Source organism: Hemitrygon akajei, chromosome 7 (assembly GCF_048418815.1).
Source record: "Hemitrygon akajei chromosome 7, sHemAka1.3, whole genome shotgun sequence".
Classification (NCBI taxonomy): domain Eukaryota; kingdom Metazoa; phylum Chordata; class Chondrichthyes; order Myliobatiformes; family Dasyatidae; genus Hemitrygon; species Hemitrygon akajei.
The window spans coordinates 4,743,155-4,757,079 of record NC_133130.1 but is presented as its reverse complement, the minus strand read 5'-3'; the positions used below and the strand labels follow the sequence as shown (position 1 = coordinate 4,757,079).

Sequence of the window (13,925 nt, the reverse complement as noted above, 5' to 3'; positions counted from 1 at the left end):
ATACACCTCTCATCCATTTCTACTACCAAAGTGCATGACTATGCATTTTCCAACATTGTATTTCATTTGTACTTTCTTGCTCATTCTCCTAATCGGTAAGTCTTTCTGCATCCTACCTGTTTCATCAACACTACCTGCCCTTCCACCAGTCTTCGTATCATCTGCAAACTTGGCAACAAAGCTATCTACTTCATCATCTAAATTGTTTATATACAGCATAAAAAGAAGTGGTCCCAACACTGACCCCTGTGGAACACAACTAGTCACTGGCTGCCAACCAGGTCAGCTGGTGACGCAGTGACATCAACGCCGGACTCCGGAACGGAGGTTCCCGGGTTCGAATCCAGTCAGGCCGTTCCCGAGTACGCTTTCCATCTGTGCCGGGTTGAGTGTTGAGCTCGCAACTTGACCTCGTAAAATAAAGAAAAATACTGCAAAATGTCTGTGTGAGGAGTGGCGCACCACACAGTCTTTCGTTCCACGCCTTGTAAGGCACGAAAATGCCCAATGCTGGCCTTTCAGTCGATGTCATCAACCAGAAAAGGACCCTCACTGCTTCCTAATAATCAGCCAATCCTCGTGTTTGCTCTAACCATGTTAGTAACTTTCCTGTACTACATAGGTTCTTATCTTGGTAAGCAACCCCATGTGTGGTACCTTGTCAAAGACCTTCAGAAAGTCCAAATATACAACACCCACAGCATCCTCTTTATCTATCCCACTTGTAATAGAAACATAGAAAGCCTACAGCACAATACAGGCCCTTTGGCCCACAAAGCTGTGCCAACCATGTCCTTACTATAGAAATTACCTAGAGTTACCCATAGCCCTCTATTTTCCTAAGCTCCATGTACCTATCCAGGAGTTTCTTAAATGATCCTATCATATCCACCTCCACCACTATTGCCAGCAGCCCATTCCATGCACTCACCACTCTCTGTGTAAAAAAACTTACCCCTGACATGTCCTCTGTACCTACTTCCAAGCACCTTAAAACTTGCCCTCTTTTGTTAGCAATTTGAGCCCTGAGAAAAAGCCCCTGACTGTCCACATGATCAATGTCTCTCACCATCCTACACACCTCTGTCAGGCCACCTCTCATTCCCCCGTCGCTCCAAGGAGAAAAGGCCGAGTTCACTCAACCTGTCTTCATAAGGCATGCTCCCCAATCCAGGCAACATCCTTGTAAATCTCCTCTGCACCCTTTCTATGGCTTCCACATCCTTCCTGTAGTGAGGTGACCAAAACTGAGCACAATACTCCAAGTGGGGTCTGACCAGGGTCCTATATAGCTGCAACATTACCTCTCTGCTCCTAAACTCAATCCCATGATTGATGAAGGCCAATGCACCGTATGCCTTCTTAACCACAGATTCAACCTGCGCAGCTGCTTTGAGCGTCATATGGACTCAGACCCCAAGATCCCTCTGATCCTCCACACTGCCAAGAGTCTTACCATTAATACTATATTCTGCCATCATATTTGACCTACCAAAATGATCATCACCAGAGGCTCAGCAATCTCCTCCCTCGCCTCCCAGTAGCCTGGGGTACATCTAATTTGGTCCCAGAGACGTATCCAACTTGATGCTTTCCAAAAGCTCCAGCACATCCTCTTCCTTAATATCTACATGTTCAAGCTTTTCAATCCACTGTAAGTCATCCCTACAATCACCAAGATCCTTTTCCATAGTGAATACTGAAGCAAAGTACTCACTAACTATCTCTGCTATCTCTGGTTCCATACACGCTTTTCCACTGTCATACTTGATTGGCCCTATTCTCTTGCATCTTATCCTCTTGCTCTTCACATACTTGTAGAATGCCTTGGGGTTTTCCATAATCCTGTCTGCCAAGGCCTTCTCATGGCTCCTTCTAGCTCTCCTAATTTCATTCTTAAGCTCCTTCCCGCTAACCTTATAATCTTCTAGATCTCTACAGTTACCTAGTTCTTTGAACCTTTCGTAAGCTTTTCTTTTCTTGACTAGATTTACAACAGCCTTTGTGCACCATGGTTCCTGTACCCTACCATCCTTTCCCAGGAACTTGTCCGGTCCTATCCCTCTCCAATGCTCTAAAGGAGATAGGATTGTGATCACCATCTCCAAATTGCTCTCCCACTGAGAGACCTGACACCTGACCAGGTTCATTTCCCAATACCAGATCAAGTACAGCCTCTCCTCTTGTAGGCTTATCTACATATTGTGTCAAGAAACCATCTTGAACACACCTAACAAACTCCACCCCATCTAAGCCCCTCACTCTTGGGACATGACAATTGATCTTTGAGAAATTAAAATCTCCCACCACAATAACCCTGTTATTATTACACCTTTCCAGAATCTGTCTCCCCATCTGCTCCTCGATGTCCCTGTTACTATTGGGTGGTCTATAAAAAACACCCAGTAGAGTTATTGACCCCTTCTTGTTCCTTATTTCCACTCACAGAGACTCTGTAGACAATCCCTCCATGTCTTCCTCCTTTTCTGTAGCCGTGACACTATCTTTAATCAACAGTGCCACGCCCCCACTTCTTTAGTCTCCCTCCCTGTCCTTTCTAAAACTTCTAAAGCCTAGCACTCAAAGTAGCCATTCCTGTCCCTGAGCTATCCAAGTAATGGCCACAAGATCATCACTCCAGGTACTGATCCACGCTCTAAACTCATCCACTTTGTTCACAACACTCCTTGCATTAAAATAGACACATCTCAAACCATCGGTCTGAGCGTATCCCTTCACTATCACCTGCCTAACCTCCCTCTCACACTGCTTGCAAGCTTTCTCTATTTGTGAGCCTACTGCCCCTTCCTTCATCTCTTCAATTTGATTCTCCCCCCCCCCAGCAATTCTAGTTTAAACTCTCCCCAATAGCCCTAGCAAACCTCCCCACCAGGATATTGGTCCCCCTGGGATTCAAGAGCAACCCATCTATTATGTACAGGTTGCACCTGCCCCAAAAGAGGTCCTAATGATCCAGAAATCTGAATCCCTGCCCCCTGCTCCAATCCCTCAGACACACATTTATCCTCCACCTCACTCTATTCCTATACTCACTGTCATGTAGCACAGGCAACAATCCTGAGATTACTACCTTTGAGGTCCTGCTTCTCAGCTTCCTTCATAACTCCTTGTAGTCTGTTTTCAGGACTTCCTCCCTTTTCCTACCTATGTCATTGGTACCAATATGTACCATGACCTCTGGCTCCTCACCTTCCCACTTCAGGATATCGTGGACACAATCAGAAACATCCCGGACCCTGGCACCTGGGAGACAAACTACCATCTGGGCTTCTTTCCTGTGTCCACAGAATCGTCTGTCTGACCTCCTAACTATAGACTCCCCTGTCACTGCTGCCATCCTCTTCCTTTCCCTACCCTTCAGAGCCACAGGGCCAGATTCTGTGCCAGAGGCACGGCCACTGTTGCTTTCCCGAGGTAGGCTGCTCCCCCACAACAGTACTCAAACAGGAGTACTTATTGTTAAATGGACAGCCAGAGGGGTATTTTCTAGTATCTGCTTCTTGCCCTTCCCTCTCCTCAAATCTCCTCAAAGAACTCCAATAGGTTTGTCAGGCATGATTTTCCCTGAAGGAAACCATGCTGACTGTGTCACCAAGTACTCCATCACCTCATCCTTAACAATTGACTCTAATAACATCCTCCCAACCACTGAGGTCAGGTTAAATGGTCTATAATTTCATAGAAACATAGAAAACCTACAGCATAGTACAGGTCCCTCGGCCCACAAGGTTGTGCCGAACATGTCCCCTACCCTAGAAATTACTAGGCTTACCTATAGCCCTCTATTTTTCTAAGCTCCATGTACCTATCCAAAAGTCTGTTAAAAGACCCTATCGTATCCGCCTCCACCACCTTTGCCGGCAGCCCATTCCACGCACTTACCACTCTCTGAGTAAATATCTTACCCCTGACATCTCCTCTGTACCTACTCCCCAGCACCTTAAACCTGTGTCCTCTTGTGGCAACCATTTCAGCCCTGGGAAAAAGCTGCTGACTATCCACACGATCAGTTCCTCTCAACATCTTGTACACCTCTATCAGGTCACCCCTCTTCCTCCATCGCTCCAAGGAGAAAAGGCCGAGTTCACTCAATCTATCCTCATAAGGCATGCTCCCCAATCCAGGCAATATCCTTGTAAATCTCCTCTGCACCCTTTCTATGGCTTCCACATCCTTCCTGTAGTGAGGTGACCAGAACTGAGCACAGTACTCTAAGTGGGGTCTGACCAGGGTCCTATATAGCTGCAAATTTCCTTTCTGCTGTCTTCCTCCTTTCTTTAAGAGTGGAGTAACATTTGCAATTTTCCAGTCCTCTGGCACCATGCCAGAGTCCAGTGATTTTTGAAAGATCATTTCTAATGCAACCACAGTCTCTAATGTTATCTCTTTCAGAAACCTAGGGTGCAGTTCCTCTGGTCCAGGTGACTTATGTACCTTTAGATCTTTCAGCTTTTTGAGCACCTTCTCTCTTGTAACAGTAACTGCACCCACTTCTCTTCCTTCACACACTACAACATCAGGCATCCTGCTGGTGTCTTCCACAGAGAAGACTGATGCAAAATACTCGTTTAGTTCATCATCCACCTCCTTGTCCCCCGTTATTATTTTTCCTGCCTCATTTTCCAGCGATCCTATATCCACTCTCATCTCTCTTTTGTTTTTAACATACTTGAAGAAATTTTTACTATCCACTTTGATATTATTTGCTATCTTGCTTTCATACTTCATCTTTTCCCTTCTAATGAAATGTTGTTCCTCATTCCACACACTCACCAGCCTCTGGGAAATGTTGTCCCTCATATCACACACTCACCTCCCTCCCGTACACATTGTTCCTCATTCCACACTGTCCTCTCCCTCTGGTAAATTGCTTTCGTTCATTCCACACACTCACCTCCCTCTAGGAAATGTTATTCCTCCATCGACAGATTCAACTCCCTCTTGGAAACTTTGTCCTTTATTCCATACACTCACCTCCCTCTGCAAAATTGTCCCTCATTCTACATACTCGCCTTCCTCTGGGAAATTTCTCCCTCAGTCCGTACAAACAACTCACTCTGGGAAATAATGTCCTCATTCCATATACTCATCTCCTCAAGAAACATTGTTCCTCATTCCACACACTCCCCTCCTTCTGGGAAGGGTTAACCCTCATTCCACACACTCACCTCCCTGAAGAAAAGTTGTCCCTCATTCCACACACTCACCTCCCTTAGGGAACATTGTCCCTTATTCCACACACTCACCTCCCTCAGGGAACATTGTCCCTCATTCCACACAGTAAAGTCCCTCTGGGAAACATTGGCCCTCATGGCTTTGGGACGATGTATCACCTATAACAATAATTCAGCCATGATGGGCCAAACAGCCTAATTCTGCTCCAATATTTTATGGTTTTATGCTTCTGTTGTAGATTGACATTGTGGATCACAGTTTCGCTGTGGAGTGGATGACAGATTTTGAAACATTTCAAGATGCATTGAACCAAGAGACAACCTATGCCAGTAATCTAACTCGTTCCATGAGCCTTGTCCTGGACGAATTCTACAGTAACCTGCGGGTAAATCACGACAGCTACCTTCTCAGTTACCATCAGCTTCTCTCCGTTTTTAATGCCTCCCTCCCATGGGGTGGGGGTGGAATAGAGGGTCGAGCCCATTTGGAGAGAAGGAAGATGAGAGGTTACTGATGGAGATGAACAAGATGAAAGAGTGGGCAGCCAGAGACATTTTTGCAGGGCAGTAATGGATAATATGACAGGGTATAATTTTAAGGCTATCACAGGTAGCTTATTTACACAGTGTTGCGTGCCTGGACATTAGGAGGTTTAAAAGACTCTTAGGCACACGGATGATATCAAAGTGGAGAGAAGGGTTATATTGATCTTGGAGTGAGTTAGAAGGTCTGCCCAACATTGTGGGCTAAAGGGTCTGTTCTTTTCTGTGTTCCAGTATCAGTGTCTCGAGTATTGTTGGAAGAAGCCATACAAGCCTTGACCCTCACAACTGGGTCAAGCTAAGACCTGCAAATGGGACTGAAAGTTGCATAAAATTTTAAATAAATTAAATGGGAAACCAAATATTTCTCTAAAATAGTTCAGCCGGATTGTCCAGTGGGGTCATTGCTGGTACAGCAGAGCTGTGGAACCACACTCCACCCCCAGACCTGAAGCTGTTTTATACCATAGGCACTGCAGCTGCTGGTCTTTACCTGGAGTGAGACTGTACTGTGTGTAATGGGTTATTTAACAGGCTTTACCTGGAGTGAGACTGTACTGTGTGTAATGGGTTGTTTAACAGGCTTTACCTGGAGTGAGACTGTACTGTGTGTGACGGGTTGTGGGACAGCCTTTAGCTGGAGCGAGACAGTACTGTGTGTAATGGGTTGTTTAACAGGCTTTACCTGAAGTGAGACTGTACTGTGTGTAATGGGTTGTTTAACAGGCTTTACCTGAAGTGAGACTGTACCGTGTGTGACAGCACTTACCTGGAGTGAGACTGTACTGTGTGTAATGGGTTGTTTAACAGGCTTTACCTGGAGTGAGACTGTACTGTGTGTAATGGGATGTTTAACAGGCTTTACCTGGAGTGAGACTGTACTGTGTGTAATGGGTTGTTTAACAGGCTTTACCTGGAGTGAGACTGTACTGTGTGTAATGGGTTGTTTAATAGGCTTTACCTGGAGTGAGACTGTACTGTGTGTAATGGGTTGTTTAATAGGCTTTACCTGAAGTGAGACTGTACCGTGTGTGACAGCACTTACCTGGAGTGAGACTGTACTGTGTGTAATGGGTTGTTTAACAGGCTTTACCTGGAGTGAGACTGTACTGTGTGTGATGGGTTGTGGGACAGCCTTTAGCTGGAGCGAGACAGTGCTCTGTGTGACGGGTTGTTTAACAGGCTTTACCTGGAGTGAGACTGTAATGTGTGTGACGGGTTGTTTAACAGGCTTTAGCTGGAGTGAGACTGTACTGTGCATGATGAGTTGTATGACAGCATTTACCAAAATTAACCACTTCATACAGTACAGTGATTATCGACCTCATTATGAGAAGATGCAGCAACATCTGACAGTGCTCAGAGTATTAGTGGCTTCTCCCCAGCTGTCCCCTCCCTGGTTCCCTTGGACCTGTCATTCAGATCCCTCACTCACCCACCCACCACGATGGCGGTGCTGCCCAGGAGGAGGTGGCCCATTCAGCTCATCCTCTTACAGAATGCACGGAGCGTGTGGATTATTCCAGTTCCACCTCGCGGTTCATCACTGAAATAGCGCCTCTTCAGTGAGAATGGTTTCTGCCTCCACTCATCAGCTTTCCCACCTTCTCGAGAGAAGTTTTCTCTCTTTCTCCTCTCCCTCTAATTCTTCACATTTTCAAAGCCATGACCTCTCCTTGCTGAGATTTGTCTTCTCAGTTCACTCTGAATAAACTCCTTGTCAAAATATCCCTTTATTCTGTATTTGTGCCATTGAAGACCACTTCAACTTTGACATAAAAAGTAAATCTCTGCATCTTTCCCCCGCTGTGATCTAACTGTTGTCAACAATATACTCACCCTGCTCTTGCATTCGCTACCTTGGCAAATACAGGAAAGTGTCCTTCCTGCCTTTTAAGCCGCCCATGCTTTTGTAGTCTACATCCTCCCTCGCTCACCCCTATCCCCATCACCCACTTCTTTGTGTTCTTGGCTGCCAAAGAGGTGAAAAACCCCTCCTTCCCCTCTATCCCCTCCCACCCACAGTTTAATCTCCTCTTTGTAACCTAGGTGAAGGAGGTGACGAACCCCTCCCTCACCTCTATCCCTTCCCCACCCACAGTTTACTCTCTTTGTGTCCCAGGCTGCCAAGGAGGCGAAGAAGCGTGAAGACCAACTAGAACAACTGCGAAAAGACATGGGGGAGATTGCCATGGATTCCAGCCCCATTCCTGCCAACGGTGAGTGGGATTGCTCACCCTTGCTCTCTGACCATGATGCACCATCAATAACTCACGCTGAGACTTAGGAAGCGAGTTATCGGCTTTTATTGACTGGAGGAATAAACAGCACTACATCCTGGGGAAAATGAGGGAGAGCAGCAGCCCACAGTCGCCTTTATACAGGGGTCTGTGGGAGGAGCCACAGGAGCAGTCAGCAGGGTCTGTGGGAGGAGCCACAGGAGCAGTCAGACAGGTATATCTAGTTCACCACAGACCAGCCCTGGTCATTCTGGGGTGTCTGCGTGGGAGGGCTACTGGAAGCTGAGGCTGCCTGGTTTGGGGGTTCAGAACACGAACAGGAGCTGGATTAAACTGTTTGAATCTTCGAACCTTCGAACCTGTTCTCCAGTTATCAAAATCAGAGCCGATAGTCTAACTTAAAGCCATTTTTTGATTCAGAATCAGGTTTCCTATCATGGATGTATGTGGTGAAATGTGTTGTATTGTAGCAGCAGTAAAAAAGCCACAAGTTTCAATCAGAAATATAAAACAATGAAGTAGCACAAAAACAGAGCTAAAGGGTGATTGGTGTCCATGGCTTCGTAGGCCGTTCAGAAATCTGACAGTGGAGAGGAAGAAGCTGTACCTAAAATGTTAAGTGTGTGTCTTCAGGCTCCTATACCTCCTCCTTAATGGTGGTAATGACACGAGGGCACATCCTGGATGGAGAAGGCCCTGGGAGGCTAGTGCCCATGATGGAGCTGGCTGACTTGACAACATTCTGCAGCTTTTTCTGATTCTGTGCATTGGTGCTTCCATATCAGACGGTGATGCAACCAGTCAGATGCTCTCCAGGGTACATCTATAGAAATTTGCTACAGTCTGGATCTCCTTAAACTCCAAATGAAATGTAGCCACTGGATCATCTTATTCTTCAACATCCAGAAAGATTCGCTAATATCCAGAAAAGTTCCCTTCACATCCTGATCAATAGTGTTTGGAGGTAGTGGTGTGCAGGAGGGAAGGAGATGAGTTACCTGGAGAGGATGTGCCTCCTCACCTCTGTGTAGTGGAATTGAACATGCTTCTTATCTTTTCATGTCTAGCAGATGAGGAACATGAGGTGGATCTGGGTCCCTCAGGTCTGATCCTAACCCGTGGGATTGCTGATGAAGAGGATGAGGAAGTTGATTCAGATACGGATGACCTGGATTATCAAAGTAAGTGGCACATCCTTCAGCTCTGCAGGTGAGGACTCTGCATGACAGACAAAGCAATTAAACAGGGAAAGTTCCATGTTGTGGATGCGGAGGGAATGGGACTTGGACTGTGCACATCTCCAGGTTGTGGATGCGGAGGGAATGGGACTTGGACTGTGCACATCTCCAGGTTGTGGATGCGGAGGGAATGGGACTTGGACTGTGCACATCTCCAGGTTGTGGATGGGGAGGGAATGGGACTTGGACTGTGCACATCTCCAGGTTGTGGATACGGAGGGAATGGGACTTGGACTGTGCACATCTCCAGGTTGTGGATGCGGAGGGAATGGGACTTGGACTGTGCACATCTCCATGTTGTGGATGGGGAGGGAATGGGACTTGGACTGTGCACATCTCCAGGTTGTAGATGGGGAGGTGATATGGGACTTGGGTAGTGTGTGCTCTCTGCTCTGTTTGTATCTCATTGTTTTCTCTTTCATCGGCAGAAGTGGAGGAGCAGAGCGAGGAACCTGCCTTCCAAAGATACCTGGAACACAGAAAACAGCGAAACCTCCCTGTTGCTAAAGAATGACAAGGGATCAGCTTGGCCAGGTGCCTCAGCCAATCAGCTGAGCACAGCTGTTGCCAGTCAGTGCGTTTGCGTGGACCCTCCATCCTCAGAAACCCTCCCTGAGTGGATGGCAGGTTGAGATGTGTTGAGTGCTTCCACACTTCACCTGGCCAACGACTCAATCAGTGGTAGAGTGGAGGGGTACTACCTGTGTAGTGGGTCATACCTTGTTCCACCTGAACACTTGACTTGCTATAATTTCATACGTCATCGGTGTCTGGTATTTATTCAATAAAAGCAGTTTGTTATTTTCATAAAGATCTGAGAATGTTTGCTGTGTCTGGAGCTACAGTTATTGGGTTATGTACCCCTGACCTCAGAGATTCTGATTTATTCAGCCATCCATCACCACTACATTGAAACATGGATGTTGCTAGGAGCAGCCCACAATGTCGTCACACATTCTGGTGTCAACATAGCATGTCTGCAATGTTCAGCAGAACATCTCAAGCATCAACAACCTCAGAAACAGCACAACAAGCCTTTTCCACCGACTCACACATGCAGATAGGCTTCTAACGTGAGGACAAGCTGCCTGTCAGACTCCTTCCCTGGCAAAGGCATTCAGACCCGTGGAGATCAGGCTTCCAACTGACGGATGTGATGACCCAGGGACTTTGACCGTCAGGCATCAACTTCAAGACTTGCCAGCTTTGGTCCTGATCTTTGACCTTCAGTATCAACCCCAGGACTCACCAATGACAGACTTGATAAAGTCCATGCCTTGACCTCTGTACTCACAAGGATCTCTGACCCTGGGACTCACTGACTTGACGAGTCACCATCCCTCATGACTCCTACCCACACAGACCTCTAATCTGTGACTCAAGACTTTGGAGTGTCGCTGACCTGTGGGGTGGGTTTTCCCCAGCCCTTCGTCCATGGGACTGGATATAGACTACGATCTCGCTCATTGACCTTGGGGATCGCTTGTCTGTATCTTCAGTCAACCCAAACAATCTGAGTTGGACTCTTCATTTACTGCCCTTAACTTCTAAATCCCCCACATCCCTGTCCCTGTGCCCTAACTCCCTGGGCTGTGCCCAAAAACATCCCTACAAATCTAAAGAAACAAGCAAGTCTGAGCCACATCAATAGTCATCACGGCTTGGCACCACCTTGACCAGAGGTCATGGCATCACGTGTTTGACACAACCTTGACCGGAAGATCACGGGATCACGTGTTCAGTACCACCTTGACCGGAAGATCACAGGATCACGTGCACGGCACCACCTTGACCAGAGGTCAAGGGAGCATGTGTTCGGCACCTCCCTGAAGATCATGTGATCACTTGTTCGGCTCCAACTTGACTGGAAGATCGTGGGATCATGTGTTTTGTTCCAGCTTGGCTGGATGATCATGTGATCATGTGTTTGGCTCCAGCTTGAACAGATGATCATGGGATCACGAGTTTGGCACAACCTTGACCAGAAGATGCCACCCTCAAATCCTTTTGCTCTGGATCTGGCTTACCTTGTGCTGCTATGTTGGCCATTCTGGTTGCCTGAAGAATTCATGGCTTTTATTAACAAACTGTGTACATTCCCTCACAGGCAGATAATGACCTGACTCTCAAAGAACTAGACGAGACTATTAACATCCAAGAACCAGCGCTCTCGGAGGCTGCTTTCATCGTCGCTGGAGACTTTAATCAAGCATCTCTGACCGAAGCTTATCCAAGTTCTGACAACACATCCTGGTGACCATACAGGGTGGAAGCTTACTCAGCCTCAGCGACTTTCCCTTCCGCAATGCCTACAATGTGCCCCTCTTTCCACCATTTGGGAACTCTGACCACTCCTCCATCTTGCTCCTGCCCTTGTATAGGCAGAAACTGAAACAGGCAGTGGCCATAGTGAAAACCATCCACCGGTGGTCCAACTAACCAGACTCCATGTTACAGGGCTGCTTTGATGACGTCAGCTGGGAAGTGTTCTGACTTGAGGATGTCTCCAAGTACATGGAAGTAGTCACGGGCTTCAACTGGAAGTGCATCAATGATGTTGTGCCCCAAAAATCGGTCTGGATTGACCCAAACCGGAAACCTTGAATTGCTAGTTCTGTGTGCACTGCACTCACTGTATGAGACAAAGCCTTGGTCTCTGGAAAGCAATAGGAGCTCGAGAAATGTCACTACAATTTACAAAGAGCCATCAAGTTCTAGGTGTCCAGCACTCTATGTAAATGTATACTTACCACTTACATCTCCTTTAAACTTCCCCCTTACACCTTAAAGCCTCTGGTATAATATTTCTATCCTGTGAAAAAGATTCTGACTGACTATCCAATCTTTGCCACTCATAATATTATTCAGGAAACTATTTGGAAGGCATAGTGTATATACAGCCCAAAGAAGAAGTATTCAAATGGAAAGATGGCCCAACCGTGGTTGACATGACAAGTTAAAGCCAATATAAAAGCCAAAGAGAGTGCATAATGTAGAGCAAAAGCTAGTGGGAAGTTAGAGGATTGGGAAGCTTTCAAATACCAACAGAAGGCAACTGAAAATGTTATTAAAAAGGTAAACATGGAACATGCAAACAAGCTAACCAATAATATTAAAGAGGATACCAAAAGTCTCCTCAATACATAAAGTGCAAGAGAGGTGAGAGTGTACATCGGACCACTGGAAAATGATGCAGGAGGGGGGAATGGAAATGGCAGGTGAACTGAATAAGTATTTTGCATCAGTCTTCACTGTGGAAGACACTGGCAGTATGGTGGAAGTTCGAGAGTGTCGGGGGCATGAAGTTCCCACAACCAGAGAAGTTTATTGGAAAACTGAAAGATCTAAAGGTGGATAAGTCACCTGGACCAGATGGTGTCCATGCCAAGGTGCTGAAAGAGGTGGCTAAAGAAGTTAAGAATGCACTCATAATGATATATCAAGAATCATGAGATTCTGGAAGACTGGAAAATGACAAATGTCACTTTACTCTTCAAAAAAGGAGAGAGGCAGAAGAAAGGAAACTATTGGTCAGTTAGTCTGACCTCAGTGGTTGGGAAGATGTTGGAGTCAATTATTAAGGATGTGGTCTCAGTATACTTGGAGGCACATGAGAATCAGTTGATGTTTTGTATTTGGATTTTCAGAAGGCCTTTGACAAGGTGTCATGCGTGAGGATGCTTAACAAGATTAGAGCCCATGGTGTTACAGGAAAGGTTCTAGCATGGATAAAACAGTGGCTGACTGGCAGGAGGTAAAGAGTGGGAATAAAGGGAGCCTTTTCTGGTTGGCTGCAGTGACTAGTGCTGTTTCATGGGGGCTGTGTTGGGACTGATTCTTTTTACACTATATGTCAATGATTCAGATGATGGAATTCATTGCTTTGTTACAAAGTTTGCAGACAATGAGAAGGTAGATGGAAGGGCAGGTATTTTGAGGAAGTAGAGAGGCTCAAAAGGACTTAGACAGATTAGAAGAATGGGCAAAGAGTAGCAGATGGAATAGTGTCAGGAAGTGCATGGTCATGCATTTTGGAAGAAGAATTAAAAGGGTATTTTCTAAATGGAGAGAAAATACAAAAAACTGAGGTGCAAAGGGAGTTGGGAGCCCTTGTGCAGGATTCCCTAAAGGTTAACTTGCAGGTTGAGTCTGTGGTGAGGAAGGCAAATGCAATGTTAGCATTCATTTCAGGAGGACTAGAATATAAAAGCAAGGATGCATTGTTGAGACATAAAGCAGTACTGAAACCTCACTTGGAGGATTGTGAGTTTTAAGACCATAAGACATAGGAGCAGAATTAGGCCATTCAGCCCATTGAACCTGCCTTCTTGCCATAACCTTTGATGCCATGACCAATTATGAAACGATCAATTTTTACTTGAAATATACACAGCTGTCTGTGGCAGTGCATTCCATAGATTCACTACACTCTGTCTAAAAGTATTCCTCCTTACCTCTGTTCTAAAAAGTTGCCCCACTATTTTGAGACTGTGCACTCTCGTTCTGGACACTGACAACATCCTCTCAACATCCACAGTATAAACAACAGACAACAGGTGCAGGAGCAGGCCATTTGGCCCTTCAAGCCAGCACTGCCATTCACTGTGATCATGGCTGATCATCCACAATCAGTAACACATTCTTGCCTTCTCCCCATATCCTTTGACTCCGCTATCTTTAAGAGCTCTATCTAACTCTTTCTTGAAAGC

At 46.1% G+C, this 13,925-nt stretch overlaps 1 protein-coding gene across 2 annotated transcripts in view; it reads left to right on the top strand.

Annotated features, from left to right (window-relative positions):
- The window catches only part of LOC140730193 (GPN-loop GTPase 1-like), a 145,708-nt gene extending 135,681 nt beyond the window's left edge, over positions 1 to 10,027 (top strand). For both annotated transcript variants that reach the window (XM_073050351.1, XM_073050352.1), the window contains exons 2-5: positions 5,435 to 5,581; positions 7,861 to 7,957; positions 9,049 to 9,159; positions 9,645 to 10,027. In XM_073050351.1, the coding sequence (XP_072906452.1) occupies positions 5,435 to 5,581; positions 7,861 to 7,957; positions 9,049 to 9,159; positions 9,645 to 9,730 (441 nt within the window). In that variant the 3' untranslated portion in view covers positions 9,731 to 10,027. The remainder of the gene's footprint in view (positions 1 to 5,434; positions 5,582 to 7,860; positions 7,958 to 9,048; positions 9,160 to 9,644) is intronic.
- The last annotated feature ends 3,898 nt before the right edge of the window (positions 10,028 to 13,925 follow it).